This window comes from Neoarius graeffei, chromosome 14 (assembly GCF_027579695.1).
Source record: "Neoarius graeffei isolate fNeoGra1 chromosome 14, fNeoGra1.pri, whole genome shotgun sequence".
In the NCBI taxonomy this organism is placed as follows: Eukaryota; Metazoa; Chordata; class Actinopteri; order Siluriformes; family Ariidae; genus Neoarius; species Neoarius graeffei.
In genome coordinates, this window is record NC_083582.1 from 24,936,659 (window position 1) to 24,958,548 (window position 21,890).

A 21,890-nucleotide genomic window follows, 5' to 3' on the forward strand; every position below is an offset into this window, starting at 1 on the left:
AAGGCAGCAGTTGCAAGCATTTCAGGTTTACTGTAGGGTCATATGTCTATAACTTTAATAATTTAGGAATTCAATACAGGCAATGAGGTTTAACATACATTTTCATAACCAGTATGATAACGAACATAAAGCTTGGACTGAGTGGACAGAACACGAAACAAACAATTTAAATAAAATACATTTTACAAAAGAATGAATAAATAAATTAGAACTTACAACAAACAAAATGTCATCAAAGACTAAAGCATTAATAAAAATGTTTAGAGAATATTTCCCCCATTGACTTGTCCACAATATAGTTTTCTTTATTTATTTAAATACTCTCATATAACCAAAAAAAAAGTAAAGATATATTAAAATGACCCAAAATTCTAAAAAGGATAAGGCAGCAATATATTTGATCATTTGTTTTTCACCTATAAATTCAAGGTTGTCTAGTTTATCTTTGTATATACAAGTAGATAGATAGATAGATAGATAGACAGATAGACAGATAGATAGATAGATAGATAGATAGATAGATAGATAGATAGTGCTGGTTAAGATCTACCTGAATGTTCTGCCTTAAAGTCAAACTACACGCCTCCATCAGGCCTTAGGACAGGACTTTTGAGTAGCATCTCACCTTTTCTTTTATGCTTCAATTATTAAGCTTAGCCAGGCTGTCTAAAAACAAGGAACTAACATGTACAAAATAATACATTCCAGAATTTTTTTTGAAAAAGCTCAGTAGTGTTTGATATCTTTGCAGATCTGTGTTTAATATCGGTTTTAAGTCAGCAAGATCTTGCTTAGGAAACAAATTTAGGTTTTATTGCCAGTTGGGTTTTAGACAAACCGAACTTTTATTTGAAAATATTTGCATTTTGATTAGGATTTTTCCATGAAAATTTCAGTCATCATTAAATGTATTATTTCTTGCACAAAACCAATACATGCCTATCTGATCAGTCATTATAATCCATTTAATGTTATATAATGCATAATAATGATGCATATTGCCTCAGTTTTTCAAACATGTGCATTTGGCTTGCCTATTGTGCAAACACGACCACAAACCTCATTCCAGTCTCTGGTTCTTTTTGTGAGCGCAGCTCTTATATATCTACTAAAGCAGTCCTATGTGTAGTACATGGGTCTTGGAGCTAGAAAGAGTGCTGTATTGTACTGCGATAGCACAACTATTCAGTTACACTTCCTGCATTTGCAGATCCAGTGTCACTTCTTTTCCTCAGATTATTTATCTTTGTCTTCTTCACAGTTAATTCATTCAGGCTCATTTTGTGACCCATTAGTCTCAAACTCACACACACACACACACACACACACACACACACACACACGCTCTTTAGTGTCTTTCTGAGTGGATCATGGTGGTGGGCGGGTCTAGAGGGGCCACTCAACCACTGTAGCCATTGGCTGGCTGAGATGATGATGTGTCCCCATCTGGGCGGAGTTTGGAGGGAGAGGCGGGGCTCCGGGAATGTGAGGAGCCACCAGCGAACAAGCGCAGAGCCCCGCGGCAGATGAGGGAGAACCAGTAGACCTGTGGTGCCATGAGCAGTGCAGCACCCAAGTTACACTGCCACGGTACAGCAAGAGGGACCTGGTAAAGAGGGATAGATGCGTACCTGAATAGGGAAAGACGAGAAAAAAAATTTCATGTTAACAGAAGCCCATAAGATGGCATCAGTAAAAGCAAAGCAAATAAAACTTCTTTATAAATTAGAAGATGGGACGTGACCGAGAGAGAAATGGCCAGAAGAGGGGAGATGGAGACCCATACCTGCCGTAAACATAGTAGAGGTAGGGGAAGAGAAGGACTCTACAGATGAAGAAAGTGACCAGCATGAGAGCCCCATTCACTTTGTGAAGTAGCGTATGCTGCTGCTTGTACTGAGAGAAAGTTCAAGTGAAAAGGTCAAAATACAAAATGTGTAATCTGGAAAGAAGTTTGAATCAAATATACAGTACGGGAGGAAATGAGGCAGAAGGTAAGCACAATGAAAGAAAAGCTGTGAAGTTTCACTGGGCACAGAATGCCTTATTCACTATATAGTGCCCTATCTTTGGAATGTGTCTGAAAGTAGAGAAATACAGTGCTCTCTGTCAATCCTACAATGCACAGAGTCTAAACAGCTGAAAGATACGATGTACTGCACTGTTTGATGAAAATTGCACACACCATTACTGAGAATTACAGCGAACAAAGATGTATTTTCTCACATATTGCTATATTTGAGTGGATTAACTGTCTTTTAGTATAAATATGCAGGCGATTACAGGAAATCGCGTGCGCTGATTGGTTGAGAAATTCTGACAATTTTCCGATAATCACCTTGAGCGACTCGGCAAAACGACAGCCAACCACTTCGTCACCGTAAGTGAGGAAGAATTACAAATTATGAAAGAAAATGTTGTTCCTAAAAGCACTAAAGATGCTACAAAGTTTGGTCTAAAACAATTCAAAGGTAAAGTGGAATTATGATTTATTTTATCTTGTTAGGGTTTTGCTGGGATTCGAACCTGGTTCGTTGGTGTGATAATCCAGCAAACCCCCACTAGGCCACCAGGGGGATGACTCAAATGCAGAGGCGTGAGGCGGAAGTAGAAAAAGAATCAAAAGGTTTATTTAAACTATATACACTATATACAGGGCAAAACAAAAGACAAAAAAAAACCAAAGAGTATAATCCAAAAGAAAAGCAAAGTGCAAAAATTCAAAAGCTAAGAAGATCAAAAAACACAGTACAAAGGAAACTGGAGATAAACATAACAGCACAAAGACTCCGTGACAAGAGGACTGAACTCAGGGGTAAAAATACACAAACTAATTAAGGACACAGGTGAAGATAATTAGGACTAACAAAAACACAAAACACAGGAACAGTGGCGGCCTCTAGAGGCCAAAATAAACATGACACGAAAAGGAAATAACAGCGGCCTCTAGAGGCCAAAACAGTCCTAGTCCTAACAGGACCCCCCCCTCTAGGAGCGTCTCCTGACGTTCCCAGGGCGATCCGGATGGGCCGAATGGAAGTCCCGACATAGTTCTTTATCAAGGACATCCCGAGCAGGAACCCAGCAGCGCTCCTCAGGACCATAGCCCTCCCAGTCCACCAGATATTGCAACCCGCCGCGGACCCGGCGGGAGTCAAGCAGGCGATTCACAGTGAACACAGTCTGCCCCTGGAAGATGCGGGGGGGTGGGGGGTTCCTATGGGCAGGGGCATACGTAGACGTCAGTACAGGCCGCAACAGGGAAACATGGAAAGTGGGGTTGATCCTCAGAGTCCGGGGCAACTGAAGCCGGTAGGAGACAGGGTTCACCCTGCGCACCACCTTGAAGGGGCCAATGTAGCGAGGAGCAAGCTTGCGGTTCTCCACCCGCAGCGGAAGGTCCTTAGTGGACAGCCAAACCCGCTGCCCAGGGCGGAAAGTGTGTGCAGGTCTTCTGTGGCGGTTGGCCTGAGTCTGGTTGGTTCTGGAGGTCTGTATGAGGGTCTTCCTGACCTTGCTCCAGGTCTTGCGACACCGTCTCACATATTGGTTGACCGAGGGCACCCCCGCGTCCTCCTCCTGGTCCGGGAACAGAGGTGGCTGGAACCCGAATTGGCACTGGAATGGCGACAGCTTGGTGGCCGATGACTGCAGGGTGTTGTGGGCGTACTCTGCCCATGGCAGCCAGGTGCTCCATGATGTCGGGTTATCCATAGCCAGGCCTCGCAGGGTGGTTTCCAGGTCCTGGTTGAGCCTCTCCGTCTGACCATTGGACTGTGGGTGAAACCCAGAGGAGAGGCTGGCAGTGGCTCCGATGACCTTGCAGAACCCGTGCCACACTCGGGAGGAGAACTGGGGCCCTCGGTCTGAGACGATGTCCTGTGGAAGACCAAAGACTCGGAAGACATGATTAAACAAAAGTTTCGCAGTTTCAAGAGCAGAGGGGAGTTTGCACAGTGGTATGAAGCGGCAGGCCTTGGAGAATCTGTCAACTAAGACCAAAATGACCGTGTTACCTTGTGACTCAGGGAGACCCGTGATAAAGTCGACTGCCACGTGGGACCAGGGACGCCGGGGAATGGTCAGAGGATGCAGGAGACCCTGGGGACGCTGTCGTGGGTTCTTGGTTCTGGTGCAAACCTCACAGGACAGGACAAATGACCTTACTTCCTTCTCCATGTTAGGCCACCAGAAGCGTCTTTTCAGGAAGTCCAGGGTCCTCCGAGCTCCTGGGTGGGCGGTGAGAGGGGAAGAGTGACCCCACTGGAGAACCTTGGCCCGGGCTTGATGTGGGACGTACAAGAGGCCTGGTGGCCCCGTCCCAGGACCGGGGTCCTGGCGTTGGGCTCGTCGGACAGCCTCCTCAATACCCCAGCGGACAGGGGCCACAATCCGGGACACAGGGATAATAGGCCCGACTTCATTCTCCCTATTAGTGGCAGAGAACAGTCTGGACAGTGCATCAGGTTTGGTGTTCTTGGAGCCGGGGCGGTATGAGAGGGTGAAGTCAAACCGACTGAAAAACAGGGCCCACCTAGCCTGTCGAGGGTTCAGTCTCTTGGCTTGCTGGAGGTACTCCAGGTTCTTGTGGTCAGTCCAAACCAGGAATGGATGTTGTGCTCCCTCCAGCCAGTGCCTCCACTCCTCAAGGGCCAGTTTGACCGCTAGCAGTTCTCGATCCCCCACATCGTACCGGGACTCAGCAGGACTCAGGCGGTGGGAGAAGTAAGCGCAGGGGTGCAGCTTTCCTTCCGAACGTTGAGAGAGCACCGCGCCGACACCACTGTCCGAGGCGTCCACCTCCACGATGAATGGTTGGGAGGTGTCCGGGAGAACCAGAATGGGTGCCGTGCAGAAGCGGTCCTTGAGGTCTTTGAACGCCTTTTCTGCCTGAAGAGACCAGCCATAAGATCCACCTGTCCCTTTGGTGAGGTCTGACATGGGTGCTGCCACAGAACTGAAGTTCCTGATGAACTTGCGGTAGAAGTTAGCGAATCCTAAGAACCGCTGAACCTCCTTAACGGACTTGGGAGTAGGCCAATCCCGGACGGCCAGGGTCTTGGCAGGGTCCATTTGGAGTTGGCCTGTCCGTACAATAAATCCCAGAAAGGAGACCTCGGGAACATGAAATTCGCATTTCTGGGCCTTGGCGAACAGATTGTTCTGTAGCAGCCTCTGGAGAACCTGGCGGACATGGTGGCGGTGCTCCTGCACGGTCTTGGAAAAGATAAGGATGTCGTCGAGGTAGACAAAAACGTATAGGTTAATTATGTCCCTTAAGACGTCGTTGATTAGGGCCTGAAAAACAGCTGGTGCGTTGGTGAGTCCGAAGGGCATCACCTGGTATTCGTAGTGCCCAGACGGGGTGTTAAAGGCAGTCTTCCACTCGTCTCCCTGTCGGATACGGATGAGGTGGTATGCGTTCCGTAGGTCCAACTTGGTGAAGACGGTGGCGCCTTGGAGCAGGTCGAAAGCTGTGGACATCAGCGGAAGGGGATATCGGTTGCGCACAGTGATCTTATTCAGGCCCCTGTAATCAATACATGGTCGGAGCCCCCCATCCTTCTTGCCGACAAAGAAGAAGCCGGCTCCAGCAGGTGAAGTGGAGGGTCGAATAAACCCAGAGACCAGGGCATCTTTGAGGTATTCCTCCATGGCCTTGCGTTCTGGCTGAGAGAGTGAAAACAGTCTGCCACGAGGAGGGGTAGTCCCAGGGAGCAAGTCGATGGCACAGTCGTAGGCCCGGTGCGGAGGAAGAACGGCGGCCCTGCTCTTGCTGAATACCTCCTTGAGATCCCAGTACTCTGTGGGAACTTGAGATAACTCGGTGAGATCAGGGGGCTCGGCAGGAGACACAGGAGAGCTAGAGAGCAGACAAGAGGCATGGCATGCAGGGCCCCATTCCACAACCTGGCTTGTTACCCAGTCTATGCGAGGGTTGTGGCGAGTAAGCCAAGGAAGGCCTAGAATAACTGGGAACTCAGGTGAAGGAATCAGGTGCAGGGATATTTCTTCTTTGTGACCTTGAGACTGGAGGAAAACTGGAGAAGTAACTTGGGTGACTCTTCCATCACCTAACGCTTGGCCATCGAGGGCAGACACAGACAGTGGGACTTCAAGAGGTGCAGTCGGAATATTGATGCTTTGGGCGAAGTGAATATCCATAAAGTTCCCAGCTGCCCCTGAGTCTATCAAAGCTTGACAAGAGTGGACAGACTCACCCCAGGAGATGGAGACCGGGATGTAGATTCCTTGGCCAGGGAGTCCGGGAGAGAGGGTAGGCCCCGTCACAACCCTCCCTCGGCTGGACGGGGCGGTCCTTTTCCCAAGAGTTCGGGACATGATGCTCGGAAGTGACCAGGCTTGCCACAGTAGATGCAGCACTTGTCCCTCCTTCTGCGCTCCCTCTCAGATGCGGAGAGGCGAGTACGACCCACTTGCATGGGTTCTGGACAGTCACTGAAGGAGGTAGACGGTCTCCAGGTAGAGGTAGGGAGGCTGGGGGGGCTCAAGGCTTGGTGGCGTTCTCTCATCCTGTTGTCCAGACGAATAGCATGTGAGATGAGGGTTTCGAGGTCACTTGGGCATCCAATAGAGGCCAGACCGTCCTTGATGGGGTCAGACAGACCATGGTGGAAGGCTGACACCAGGGCAGTCTCGTTCCATCCACTTACTGCTGCGAGTGTTCGGAACGAGATGGCGTAATCTGCGACGCTTCCTCCTTGCCGGATGGACATGAGCTTTCGGGCTGCGTCGGTACTGATGTCTGCCTGATCGAAGACCCGAAGCATCTCTTCAGAAAACAGCTGGAAATCAAAGCACTCAGGTCCCTGTCTTTGCCAGATAGCAGTAGCCCAGGCTCGCGCCTTACCAGCTAATAAGGTGATCACAAAGGCAATCTTGCGGCGATCCGTAGTGTAGGTGGTAGGCTGAAGCTCAAAGGTGAGTTGACACTGGGTAAGGAACTCTCGGCACTCACTGTGCTTGCCGTCATACCTCTGTGGTGCAGGAAGGCTGGGTTCGCGAGGTGAAGAAGGCAGCATTGCAGGAGGCACTGGAGCAGGAGTGGGAGCTGGATCAGGAGCAGGAACTGGATCAGGAGCAGGAACTGGATCAGGAGCAGGAGATGCAGGCAGAGATGTCAGCTGTGCCAGGGTTTTCCCAATTTGCTGAAGCAGTTCCTCGTGGCGAGCGAGGGCCTCACGTTGGCTGGTGAGCGTACGTCCATGAGCGTCCATGGTCGCTCCGAAGCGTGTCAAAGCTGCCATAATTCCCTGAAGGTTGGCCGGGTAGACAGTTGAAGCAGCCTCTGCTGAGTCGGTCATGACGGAGTCTTTCTGTTAGGGTTTTGCTGGGATTCGAACCTGGTTCGTTGGTGTGATAATCCAGCAAACCCCCACTAGGCCACCAGGGGGATGACTCAAATGCAGAGGCGTGAGGCGGAAGTAGAAAAAGAATCAAAAGGTTTATTTAAACTATATACACTATATACAGGGCAAAACAAAAGACAAAAAAAAACCAAAGAGTATAATCCAAAAGAAAAGCAAAGTGCAAAAATTCAAAAGCTAAGATCATCAAAAAACACAGTACAAAGGAAACTGGAGATAAACATAACAGCACAAAGACTCCGTGACAAGAGGACTGAACTCAGGGGTAAAAATACACAAACTAATTAAGGACACAGGTGAAGATAATTAGGACTAACAAAAACACAAAACACAGGAACAGTGGCGGCCTCTAGAGGCCAAAATAAACATGACACGAAAAGGAAATAACAGCGGCCTCTAGAGGCCAAAACAGTCCTAGTCCTAACATATCTATTTCAAAACAAAGTATTTTATGTGACTCGGCGTAGATAAGAGACAAGTCTGCACCGCATCTTTATTACATTTGCATGCCACTTTTGAAGTTTGAAATAAATGATTTTTGTAATACAATTTTTTAAAAAATAATTACCTGTGTATTTATACTAAAACAATTATCCGCCTCAGGCTCAGTGAATATCGGTGAATAATATCCTTGACTTCATCTCAGTTATTATTCACCGATATTCACCTCGCCTTCAGCAAATAATCGTTAAGTAAAGTCATTTCTGGTCACATATATTCAGGTTATAATTAGCCTGGTTGCTTTTTTAGTCCTTAGATTTAATACAGCTCAAATAATTGTGTTGAAGAGTTTGCTAAATGTTGTGCATGTTTATTAACTGACAAAATGTGACTGTTATCAAATAATGATCATAATGTAGTCTACAAAATCATTTAACCTCAGTCACCAATTCTGTTCCTTATGCAAGTATTCTATGTAGTGCTCCTGATTTTCCAATGTAAGAAACAGTGATAAGGATGCTATTTAGTATATTACACAGCATGTGGTGTCTGGAGAAGGCACAGTAATTACAAAACAGTCATAAAAATACAAAGTGTAATGAAGTAATGAGGCACAGTAAGCAACAAAATACAATCAAAAATGGGGAGAAAAAAACCCCCAGAAAACAATGGGGTTTTTTTCACATTGTTTTCTGGGGGGTTTTCTCCCCATTTTTGATTGTATTTTGTTGCTTGCTGTGCCTCATTACTTCATTACACAGTGACTTTGACCATGCCATTGTGATTGGTGTCAGATGTGCTGGTTTAAATACTGAAACACAACAGTGTCCAGTGCTTACACAGAATAGTGGAAAAAAAAAAAGAAAGAAAAAAAATATTCAGTGACTAGCAGTTCTGTGCAGGAAGAAACGTCTTGTAGACATGTAATGTCAGAAAGGGTATGGCAACTCAAATAACCAACCTTTACAACCAGAAAACCATCTCAGAACGCACAACACGTCAAACCTTGAGATGGATAGACTACAATCGCAGAAGACCACATTGGGTTTCACTCCAAGAACAGGAATCTGAGACTACAGTGGTCACAGACTCATTGAAACTGGAAGCAACAGCATGAATCCATGGACTCAGCCTGTCTTGTGTCAACAGTCCAGGTTGGTGGGGATGATGGAATGGTGTGGGAAATGTTTTCTTGGCACACACTGAGCTATTAAAGGAGAACTGAAGTCATTTTTAAACTTGCTTTTTTTCTTAATTAATGTAATTAACGTAATTCAGTTACGTTTTCAGTTTTAGTAACCTTATATTGTGACTTGTATTGGCAACTAATTGCAATTAAATATTATACTTATCGGCCTATTTGGGTTTTAGCCATGTTGGTCCATGGCAGGCGTCACTTATCCGTGCGATCTTCACGAGACTTCGAAACGTGAAGTGTCAGCCAGGTGTCAGTGCTGCCATTTTGAAAACTGTTTTCCAAACGAAATATTGCACAAAAATGAGTTTAAATAATGATTACTGCCTACTTTTTTCAAACTTTCCTGATTGCTATCAAAACAAACAATACTTCTGGCTTGATTACATCAGCACTCGAAAGAGGGCACGCGCATCTTTTGACAACATTGGCAGATGTTGGTCACTTTGATTTCCGCTGTATGTTTTAATTCCGTCCTACGATGTCTCACACAGGTCTCAACGAATCTCGTTTACGGCCACTGCTTTGACATACGGACTGATAGATTAGACTAGATTAGATTAGATTAAATAAAACTTTATTGATCCCTTTGGGTGGGTTCCCTCAGGGAAATTAAGATTCCAGCATCATCATTACAGATAAACAGAAAAAAGAAATAGAGAAAACTTCTAGATATATTAGGGCAGCACGGTGGTGTAGTGGTTAGCGCTGTCGCCTCACAGCAAGAAGGTCCGGGTTCGAGCCCCGTAGCTGACGAGGGCCTTTCTGTGCGGAGTTTGCATGCTGTCCGCGTGGGTTTCCCCCACAGTCCAAAGACGTGCAGGTTAGGTGAACTGGTGACTCTAAATTGACCGTAGGTGTGAATGTGAGTGCGAATGGTTGTCTGTGTCTATGTGTCAGCCCTGTGATGACCTGGCGACTTGTCCAGGGTGTACCCCGCCTTTCGCCCGTAGTCAGCTGGGATAGGCTCCAGCTTGCCTGCAACCCTGTAGAACAGGATAAAGCAGCTAGAGATAATGAGATGAGATGTCCGAAAAGGATTGAGCTGAAGTAAAAACTTACTTAATCCCACCCCTCTTCTTTAGTCAATATAAATTGATTATCTAGCTTCCTTATACAGTGGGGCAAAAAAGTATTTAGTCAGTCAGCAATTTTGCAAGTTCTCCCACTTAAAAAGATGAGAGAGGCCTGTAATTTTCATCATAGGTATACCTCAACTATGAGAGACAAAATGAGAAAAAAAAAATCCAGAAAATCACATTGTCTGATTTTTAAAGAATTTATTTGCAAATTATGGTGGAAAATAAGCATTTGGTCAATAACAAAAGTTCATCTCAATACTTTGTTATATACCCTTTGTTGGCAATGACAGAGGTCAAATGTTTTCTGTAAGACTTCACAAGGTTTTCACACACTGTTGCTGGTATTTTGGCCCATTCCTCCATGCAGAGCTCCTCTAGAGCAGTGATGTTTTGGGGCTGTCGCTGGGCAACACGGACTTTCAACTCCCTCCAAAGATTTTCTATGGGGTTGAGATCTGGAGACTGGCTAGGCCACTCCAGGACCTTGAAATGCTTCTTACGAAGCCACTCCTTCGTTGCCCAGGTGGTGTGTTTGGGATCATTGTCATGCTGAAAGACCCAGCCACATTTCATCTTCAATGCCCTTGCTGATGGAAGGAGGTTTTCACTCAAAATCTCATGATACATGGCCCCATTCATTCTTTCCTTTACACGGATCAGTCGTCCTGGTCCCTTTGCAGAAAAACAGCCCCAAAGCATGATGTTTCCACCCCCATGCTTCACAGTAGGTATGGTGTTCTTTGGATGCAACTCAGCATTCTTTCTCCTCCAAACGTGACAAGTTGAGTTTTTACCAAAAAGTTCTATTTTGGTTTCATCTGACCATATGACATTCTCCCAATCCTCTTCTGGATCATCCAAATGCTCTCTAGCAAACTTCAGATGGGCCTGGACATGTACTGGCTTAAGCAGGGGGACACGTCTGGCACTGCAGGATTTGAGTCCCTGGCGGCATAGTGTGTTACTGATGGTAGCCTTTGTTACTTTGGTCCCAGCTTTCTGCAGGTCATTCACTAGGTCCCCCTGTGTGGTTCTAGGATTTTTGCTCACCGTTCTTGTGATCATTTTGACCCCACGGGGTGAGATCTTGTGTGGAGCCCCAGATCAAGGGAGATTATCAGTGGTCTTGTATGTCTTCCATTTTCTAATAATTGCTCCCACAGTTGATTTCTTCACACCAAGCTGCTTACCTATTGCAGATTCAGTCTTCCCAGCCTGGTGCAGGTCTACAATTTTGTTTCTGGTATCCTTTGACAGCTCTTTGGTCTTGGCCATAGTGGAGTTTGGAGTGTGACTGTTTGAGGTTGTGGACAGGTGTCTTTTATACTGATAATGAGTTCAAACAGGTGCCATTAATACAGGTAACGAGTGGAGGACAGAGGAGCCTCTTAAAGAAGTTGTTACAGGTCTGTGAGAGCCAGAAATCTTGCTTGTTTGTAGGTGACCAAATACTTATTTTACCAAGGAATTTACCAATTAATTCATTAAAAATCCTACAATGTGATTTCCTGGATTCTTTCCCCCCATTCAGTCTCTCATAGTTGAAGTGTATCTATGATGAAAATTACAGGCCTCTCTCATCTTTTTAAGTGGGAGAACTTGCACAATTGGTGCCTGACTAAATACTTTTTTGCCCCACTGTATATATATAGTGTGTATATACACACACACACATATATATATACATACATACACTGTATATTACTTATTACTTCAATTATTCAGATATCAATTCTCTATGACTATATCATATAATTAATTATATATGTATATCCATAAGTTTACTACTAATACCACGCTCACAATGGAGAACAAGATAAAAACAAAACAAATAGACGATGACTCAAAAAAGAAAAAAAAATACACAGTAAACAGCCAGTTATGATTAATCCCCTTCATCCTTATACCTTGTGAAAATCATATTTTTGTACATCTTTTTAAACTGCTTCATGTCTGGACATCCCCTGAGCTCCTCATTTAAACTGTTCCGCTGCTTCACTCCACAAACAGAAATACAAAAACTTTTCTTGGTTGTGCACACCCTATAATTTTTAAATTTAAATAAACCCTTTAAATTATAACTCCCTTCTCTTTCAGTGAACAGTTTTTGAATATTAAAATGGGGGAGGGAGGGGGAGGAGGGGGGGAGATATTGCACTTTATATTGCACATTATCCAGTATTGCTTATTGTTAGGCTAGGCTACTGCTCCTTCCCATCCTCTGTCCTCCTGTTACCCCTCCTCCCCTCCAGAGAGGAGTTGTACAGTCTGATGGCATAAGGGACAAAGGAGTTAAGTCTGTTCGTCCTGCACTTGGGAAGGAGCATTCTGTCACTGAACAGGCTCCTCTGGTTGCTGATGACGGTGTGCAGAGGGTGACTGGCATCACCCATGATGTTCAATAGTTTGTCCATAGATCTCTTCTCTGCCACCGTCACCAGAGAATCCAGCTTCATGCCGACCACAGAGCCGGCCTGCCTGATCAGTTTGTCCAGCCTGGATGTGTCCTTCTTGGATGTGCTGCCCCCCCAGTACACCACAGTGTAAAACAGGACACTGGCGACCACAGACTGATAGAACATCCACAGGAGTTTCCTGCAGATGTTAAAGGACTGCAGCCTCCTAAGGAAGTATAGCCTGCTCTGTCCCTTCCTGTACAAGTGTTTGGTGTTACAAGTCCAGTCCAGCTTGCTGTCCACCCACAGCCTGAGGTACTTGTAGGAATCCACAGCCTCCACCTCGACTCCCTCGATCAGAACTGGTCGTGACCTTGGTCTGGACCTCCCAAAGTCAATGACCAGCTCCTTGGTCTTCGAGGTGTTGAGCTGCAGATGGTTCCTGTTGCACCACACAGCAAAGTCCCTCACCAGGCTCCTATACTCCTCCTCTCTGTCATCACTGATACACCCAATGATGGCTGGGTCATCGGCAAACTTCTGAATGTGACACAGCTCCAAGTTGTAGCAGAAGTCCACGGTGTACAGGGTGAAGAGAAGAGGGGCCAGCACCGTGCCTTGGGGTGCTCCGGTGCTGCTAATCACAGTGTCAGACATGATGTCCTTCAGTCTGATGTACTGCGGCCTGTCAGTGAGGTAGCTGGAGATCCAGGTGACCAGGCAGGGGTCCACTCGCATCCTGTTCAGTTTGTCCTGAAGCAATAGGGGCTGGATGGTGTTGAAGGCACTCGAGAGGTCCAAGAAGAGAACCCTCACTGTGCCATTTCCCTTATCCAGATGCGAGTGGGCTCGGTGTAGCAGGTAGAGAATGGCATCTTCCACACAGACACCTGCCCGGTACGCAAACTGCAGACAGTCCTGGGCATGTTGTACCTGGGGTCTGAGGAGGCTGAGGAAGAGCCGCTCCAACGTCTTCATCAGATGTGAAGTGAGTGCCACCGGTCGGAAGTCGTTCAGCTCGCTGGGCCGATTCTTTTTGGGAACTGGAACGATACATGATGTCTTCCAGAGGGTGGGCACTCTCCCCAGCTGCAGGATAAGGTTGAAGATGCATTGGAGTGGTTCACTCAGTTCAGCAGCACAGGTCTTCAGTAGTCAGGGACACACCTTGTCCAGGCCTGCTGCTTTCCTGGGGTGAAGCTTCCTCAGTTGACCTCTGACCTGGTCTGCAGTAATGCATGGAGGAGTCTATGTTGAGGTGGGGGAGGAGGGGGCTGCTGTGATGACTGGGGGGAGGTGTGTTGAGGGAAAGAGGAGAAATGGCTGCAGTGAGGGAGAGGGGGGGGGGGCGTAGGCCGGTTGAACCGATTGAAAAAGTCATTCAACTCATTCACCCTCTCCACTGTCCCCTCAACGACTCTGGTCTTTGTATTGTGGCCTGTGATGGTTTTCACACCTTCCCAGACCTCCCTCATGCTGTTCTCCTTCAGCTTCTGCTCTACCCTTCTCCTGTAGCTGTCCTTAGCTTCTCTCATGCAGCGTTTAACCTCCTGCTGTCCTGCTTTCATTGCCTCCCTATTCCTGCTCCTGAAGGTGGCCTTCTTCCTGTTGAGGACAGCTTTGACTTCTTGTGTTACCCGTGGCTTGTTATTAGGGTAACACTGTACAGTCTTAGTGGGGGAGACCACGTCTGCACAAAAGTTAAGGTAATCTGTCAGACAGTGTGTCAGCCCCTCTATGTCCTCACAGTGTGGGCTAAGCAGCACATCCCAGTCCATGATGTCATAACAGTCCCTGAGGGCATCTTCCATTTCAGGGGACCACCTCCTGATGGAGCTAGTTGTTGCAGGCTGCCTTTGAACCAGGGGGGTGTACTTCGGCTGTAGAAGAACCAGGTTGTGGTTAGACTTCCCTAGTGGGGGGAAGGGTGTGACTCTGTATGCATCCCTCACATTAGTATACAGCAAGTCAATTGTCCTGTTGTTCCTTGTTGGACAATCCACAGCCTGGTAAAAAGCAGCCAAAGTAGAGTCCAAAGTAGCATGATTAAAATCCCCAGAAATGATGATAAATGCCTCAGGGTGCTGTGTCTGCAGCCTTGCTGTGACAGAGTGAATCCTCTCACATGCAGTGGCTGCATCTGCCCTCAGAGGGATGTAAACACAGATGGTGATCACGTGACTGAACTCCCTCGGCAGATAATATGGCCGCAGGCTAACGGCTAGCAGCTCCAAGTCTGGGCAACATAAAACTGTCTTTATGGAGATATGTCCCAGGTTATACCACCAGTTGCTAACATAAATGAGTTCCCCACCTTTGCTTTTCCCATGTGTTAGTGTCTCTGTCGGCTCTCACAGCAGTGAATCCCCGCAGGTCCACGTTAGCATCCAGTACAAGGTGCGTTAGCCATGTCTCCGTAAAGATAAATAAGCTGCTCTCCCGGTAAATCCACTGGTTGTTCAGAGCGGAAAGCTCGTCGACTTTATTCGGCAGGGAGTTCACATTCCCCATGATAACGGAGGGAATGGATGGTTTGTAGCGCTGCCGGTTGTCCGCTAGCCTAGCCTTTAACTTAGCTCCAGCCTTGCAGCCCCTGGGTTTCCTCCTCAACTCGGCCAGGATGGGGTGTTGTATCCTGGCTCGTCCCATTGTTTTCAGGGCCAGCAGCTCCTCTCTCGAATAAGTGAGAAAACTGGCTCCTGGTTGCATGTTAAAGTTAAATATATCCATGTTATATAGTAAAACACACTATGTCTTCGTAAGAAGAGCAGAAAAGTAAAAAAAGGTGGAAAAAAAGAGGTTTAAAGAGCTAAAAACTACAGAGCTACTGGAGAGGCAGCAGTCTTACACAGCGCCCAAGTGTCGTTGCTGACTACATGCATCCCTTTATAGACACAATTTACCTATTTTATAATGCCTACCTCCAGCATGTCACAAAGTGTTTCATACTGGTTCCATGAACATGACAATGAGTTCAGTGTACTTCAGTGGCTTCCCCAGTCACCAGATTTGACTTCAATAGAGCACTTTTGGTATGTGATAGATTCATGTTCACAGTCATGTTAACATAGACCAGAATCACAAAGAAATGTTTCCAGCACTCTCTGGAACCCATGCCATGAAGAATTCAGGCTGTTCTGTGAGCCAAGGGATGTCCTACCCAGTATTAGTATGTTAGTATGATGTTCCTAATAAAATGAGTGTATGCTCCTAGAATAAGTCATAAATCTCATCTCATTATCTCTAGCCGCTTTATCCTTCTACAGGGTCGCAGGCAAGCTGGAGCCTATCCCAGCTGACTACGGGCGAAAGGCGGGGTACACCCTGGACAAGTCGCCAGGTCATCACAGGCTGACACATAGACACAGACAACCATTCACACTCACATTCACACCTACGGTCAATTTAGAGTCACCAGTTAACCTAACCTGCATGTCTTTGGACTGTGGGGGAAACCGGAGCACCCGGAGGAAACCCACGCGGACACGGGGAGAACATGCAAACTCCACACAGAAGGGCCCTCGCCGGCCCCGGGGCTCGAACCCAGGACCTTCTTGCTGTGAGGCGACAGCGCTAACCACTACACCACCGTGCCGCCCTAAGTCATAAATGTAAAAGTAAATTAATAACTACTTATTAATCTCGCTTGCTCGGTCTTTACGGGAAAATACTAGACAGAGGTCCATACAAAAAGACTGAGGTCTGATATTTTCCTGTAAAGACCAAGCAAGTGAGGTTAATAAGAATTTTATTATATGACTTTTTTTTTGTTTCTAAGATTAAAATAGATGGTAAGTATAACGAGGTGTGATGCTGCTTTCAGTCACGTCATATTTGTAACATAGTTGAGTCACGCATGCAGAATAAATTGCTAGCAGTTTCAGAACTGAATTTCTGTCAGCGGTTAGTGGTTTCTGAATGCTATTTGTTGCTCATTTCTTGAATAACTTGGTGACTCGTTTGTCTTTTGTGTTTCAGCCGTTTTTGATTCTGTTTTGATTTCCAATTAATCTTTGTCATTTTGTTTTTGTTTGCTTTTCGCAACATTGAAAGCCAGTGCCTTGGAAAGAAAGTTTGTAATTGCCCACAGGCATTACGGGAAAATTCTGCCTACCAAGGAATCAATCAGAATGCATGATTTTACTGGAAGTAGCTTGTGCCATATAATTTTTTTTTAAAAATAGTCAAATATTAAAATGACTAAGACTAAAAGCGATTCATAGACCTTGATGAAACAGCAAAGCAGGGGCTGCAGCATCTCACCTGGAAACAGGAAACCAGAGCCTCCTCCTGGAGCCAGACCTGGGAGGGGAACTCACCAGCGAGTGTCTGGTGGCCAGGTCTTGGCCCATGGGTCTTGGCTAGGCATAGCCCAACAAAATTACATGGAGCCGCTGTGTTCAAGTCGATATGGCAGTATGTTGTGATCAACAGTATCAAAAGCTGCACTGAGGTCCAGTAATACCAGGACCGATGTTTTGCCTGCATCAGTATTAAGACGTATGTCATTTATAACTTTAATCAGTGCTGTTTCAGTGCTATGATTGGCACAAAAACCTGACTGAAAATTATCAAAATGACTGTTTGATATCAAGAAGGCAGTTAATTGATTTAAGACAATTTTTTCAAGGATTTTCCCGATGAATGGTAGATTTGATATTGGCCTGTAGTTATTTAATACTGAAGGATCCAGATCATTTTTTTAAGTAGGGGCTTTACAATGGCTTTTTTCAGGGACACAGGAACAACGCCAGTCTCTAGGGATGTATTTATAATTTGAAGCACATCTGTAATTATAAGATGAAGAACAGACTTAAAAAAGTTGGTGGGCAGAATGTCCAATTCCGATGTTGAGGAACTGAGATTTTGTACAGTTTTTTCAAGAGTCTCATAATCAATTAAACAAAATTCTGACATTGTGTTGAAGTTATCTATTTGTGTCATTGGTGATTGCAGTTTTTCAATTTTTTGCAGCTGAGATATATTATGAGCAATATTCTGCCGTATTTTATCAATTTTACCTTTGAAGAAGGATGCAAACTCATTGCATTTATTAACTGAGAGAAGTTCAGGTGCTAATTGTGGTGGGGGATTAGTTAGCTTCTCTACTGTTGAAAATAGCACACAGGCATTGTTCATATTCCTGTTTATGATATTGGAGAAGAAAGACTGTCTTGCTTTACGAATTTCATAATTATAATTACAAAGCATCTCTTTATGGATTTGATAATGGATGTGAAGTTTAGATTTGCGCCATTTTCTTTCAGTCTTTCTACATTCTCTCTTTAGCAGTTTAACAGCCGGGTACTGCTTCCATGGTGCTTTCTGCTTATCATTGACTCTTTTGATTTTGAATGGAGCAATATCATCCATAATTTGGGTCATATTTAAATTAAAAATTTCCAGTAAATCATCTACAGAGTCTGACATTTTGGTTGAGTTCTGAGAGAGAGCTTGCTCAAAGAGAGCACATGTGTTGCCTTTTATGACTCTCCTACCCATAGTCGTTGAGCTGTTCTGAATGTGAGGAGACATAGAAACATCAGTGAAAACACAAAAATGATCAGATAAGGCCAGGTCAACAACAGTAGTAGAAACAGTAAGACCCTTTGTGATGACGAGGTCAAGGGTATGACCACGAGAGTGGGTCGGCCCCTGTACATGTTGTACTAGGTTGAAGTTGTCAATAAGTGCAAGTAGTTCTTTGGCATAAGTGTTTTCAGGATTATCTACATGCAAGTTAAAATCCCCAGATATAATAAGACAATCAAACTCTAAGCAAATGACTGACAACAGTTCACCAAACTCTTCAAGAAAGACTTTGGCTGAATGTTTTGGAGGCCTATAAATAGTTAATAATAATATGTTAGGAGAGCATGTAACAAGTGCACATAAGTGTTCAAAGGATGTAAAATCACCAAGTGAGGATTGTTTACATTGAAAAGAGACTTTGAATATATTTGCGATCCCTCCACCTTTCCCTTGTCGGGTAACATTCAAAAAATTAAAATTTGGGGGAGCTGCTTCAATAAGGGTGGTAGCACTATTTGCTTGATCCAGCCAAGTTTCAGTTAGAAGCAAAAAATCAAGATTGTGTTTGCAGATAAGATCATTAATTAAAAATGACTTGTTTAAAAGTGATCTAACATTCAGAAGAGCTAGCTTTACAGAAAGTCTAGAAGTAATATCTGCTTGTGCACTCTGATATTGTTTTAAAACAGGAAGGAGATTAGATTGGTTTACCCCCTGGGTTAAATGTGCTCTATGTTTTCTGTTTCTTATCAACACAGGAATAGAGAATGGCATAGGCATATAGGGTCCCAGCTGGTTTTCAAAACTACACCCATTTGCAGGGACCCAGAGTACATCAAACAAGACTTTCTAAATGTTCCATTTGGTTTGAGGGTGAAAGGATTGGAGATGACATGTATCTTTTAGATGGTGAGCCAGCTGAAAGTCCTGGGCGAACACAGTTTTGATGAACTGGGTACACTGCTTGTCGCGACAGATTTGGGCTGGAAAAAGAGAGTGTAGCCATTGGCAGCAATCTCTGCATGCTATTTGGGAAATCCATACGTGTGGAAGAGGAAGATGGCGTAGTGAAGTCAGAAAAGCGAGAAATTGGTGAGTTCTTTGTATGGCAGTTTGTCTCTGATTTTTGGCAGTCTGTCTTTGAATCTTGGCAGTCTGGCAGATCAGATGTCTGTGTGTCCTTGATGACGACTTGCAAAGATGATTGTTTTGTCTTTGCAGAGGTATTGTTTTTTTGTAACTATGTCCGTCTGCGACATCTTATCAACTGTTTTCCTCAATGCTGGCTGAGAAAATATTGCAAGTCTGTAATGGTTTACTAAGACCTTGGCTCCAATCCAGCTGAGTTCAGTGCTATTTGGCTTGAAAAATTCTCTGCGATTCCAGAAAAGGTTAAAATTGTCTATGAAGTTCATACCAAATGAAAAACAAGTTTTTCCAAGCCAGGTGTTAAGACTGAAGAGTCGAGAAAATGCAAAACTTCCTCTCGCTGGGAGTGGGCCACTAATAAAAGATTGTATTCCAGTCTTATAGAGATCAGAAAAAAGTTTTCTGAAATCATCTTGGACAAACAGCTGTTCTCTGAAAACATCATTTGCTCCCACATGCACAACAATACGTTTGATAGTTTTATGCTCGGACATGAGTTTCAAAATGCTGTCTTTGGTGTCAGAGATGGATGCATTTGGAAGGCAGCAAATAATCATCCCATGACCTTTTAAATTTCTTACAGTGGAATCACCAAGAACAAGGGTTGTGGGATCAGGTGGTGTAACGAGCTGCTTTTTGCCTCTTCCCACAGCTCTTCGATCTTGGTGCGATCTCTTTTTACGATGTGTTTGTCCGCTTGAAAAATCCTCTTCCACATCCCTGAGGCATTCAAATTTGTTCTGAAGCCTTATGGGCTGTGAATTTTCCATAGGATTGTAAATCCTATTGTAATTTGTAGAACGAGCTGGTGTTGAGGTAATTACTCTTATGTTTTTATTTTTTATTTTGGGCATCATTTGCCAGTTTTCTGTACTCACATTTTGCCCGGCTTGATCGATGAATTCCTCCACTCGATTTGCAATGCCATCGGTCTGTCGGAGTGCAATCTCTGCATTCTCAGCCACTGTTTCTGTACTCCTTTCCTGAGATATCGCTTTTAATTCATCCGTCTTTGGCAGAGCATCAATCTTTGATTCCAGGATAGAAATCCTCTGTTCTAGTTCCATGCATTTTCTGCAGGATATTTTGCCCCCTGGCATTTTGTTTTAAAAGCTAACTTATCTTATAAAGATGAAAAATAAAATGAAAAAATAGTGGAAATTAAATTAAAATTAAATTAAAAGCTGATAAAGATGAAAAATAAAATGAAAAAATAGTGGAAATTAAATGAGAAAGTAAAGTATAGAAATAAAGATCAAGAAAGCAGGAGCAAAGCAAAGAAGCGTCCTACTCGCTTGAGGAGGAGGAGCAGCTTTGGCAGTTCCTGAAGCAAAAACTTGGGTGTGGAAAGAGTTTGGGGAGGCCATGGAGAAGGACTTTTGGTTAGCCTCAAGGAAGTTCTGGCAAACCTTTCGCTGACTCGGGAAGGGGAAGCAGGGCTTGCCTCAGGCTGTGCACAGCTGGGGGAGGAGAACTGCTGAATTGAACTGGAGAGATCATTGGCTGGTAGAAGGAGTACTTTGAGGAACTCCTGAGCCTATTCTACAAATCCTACATGGAGGAGGCAGAGTCTGAGGACTCGGGGGAAGCTTCACCCATATCTCTGGTAGAGGTCACTGAGGCAGTTAAGATGATTTCGGTGGCAAGGCACCAGGGGTGGATAAGATTTGCCCTGAGATGCTGAAGGCTCTGGACATTGTTGGGCTGTCTTGGCTGACATGCTTCTTCAATGGCGGTCGGGTACAATGCCTGTGGAGTGGCAGACTGGGGTGGAAGTCCCTCTTTATCAAAAGGGGGACTGCAGAGTATGTGCCAATTATAGGGGTATCACACTGTTCAGCCTCGCTGAGAAAATGTATTCCAGGGTGCTGGAAAGGAGGCTTTGACTGATTGTCAAACCTCAGATTCAGGAGGAGCAATGTGGATTCCGTCCTGGCCATGGAATGGTGGATCAACTCTTTACCCTGGCAGGGTTGTTGGGTGATTTGTGGGAGTATGACCAGCCAGTCTACATGTGTTTTGTAGATTTGGAAAAGGCTTACAACCATGTCCTCCAGGGGCTCTTGTGGGGGACACTGCAGGAGTATGGGGTATCGGGGTCATTGCTACAAGCCATCCGGTCCTTGTACAACCAAAACGTGAGCTGTGTTCATATTCTCGGCACAAACTCAAACACATTTCTGGTGGATGTTGGACTCCACCAAGACTGCTCCTTGTTGCCGATCCTGCTTGTGATATTCATGGATGGGATCTCAAGGCGCAGCTGGGGTGAGGAGGGTGTCTGGCTTGGGAACCTCAGAATTGCATCTCTGCTCTTTGCAGATTATGTGGTGCTGTTGGCTTCTTCAGAGTGTAACCTTCAGCACACACCAGGATGGTTTGCAGCTGAGAGTGAAGCGGCTGGGATGAGAGTCAGCACCTCCAAGTCTGAGGTCATGGTTCTCTGCCGGAAAACGGTGGAGTGCTCCTTCCAGGTTGGGAGTGAGTTGCTGCCCCAAGTGAAGAAGTTCAAGTATCTCGGGGTCTTGTTCACGAGTAATGGTAAAATGGCGCGTGAGGTGGACAGGCAGATTGGGCTGGCATCAGCAGCAATGTGGGCATTGTACCGGACTGTCGTGGTGAAGAGGGAGCTGAGCTGGAAGGCAAAGCTTTTGATTTACCGGTCAATCTATGTTCCAAGAGTCACCTATGGTCATGAGCTTTGGGT

At 45.2% G+C, this 21,890-nt stretch overlaps 1 protein-coding gene across 2 annotated transcripts in view; it reads right to left on the reverse strand.

The window, feature by feature from the left end:
• Positions 1-307: 307 nt before the first annotated feature.
• tlcd3bb (TLC domain containing 3Bb) overlaps positions 308-21,890 on the reverse strand; it is an 86,550-nt gene continuing 64,967 nt past the window's right edge. For both annotated transcript variants that reach the window (XM_060939473.1, XM_060939472.1), the window contains exons 6-7: positions 1,787-1,896; positions 308-1,631 (exon numbers count right to left, since the gene is read on the reverse strand). In XM_060939473.1, the coding sequence (XP_060795456.1) occupies positions 1,400-1,631; positions 1,787-1,896 (342 nt within the window). In that variant the 3' untranslated portion in view covers positions 308-1,399. The remainder of the gene's footprint in view (positions 1,632-1,786; positions 1,897-21,890) is intronic.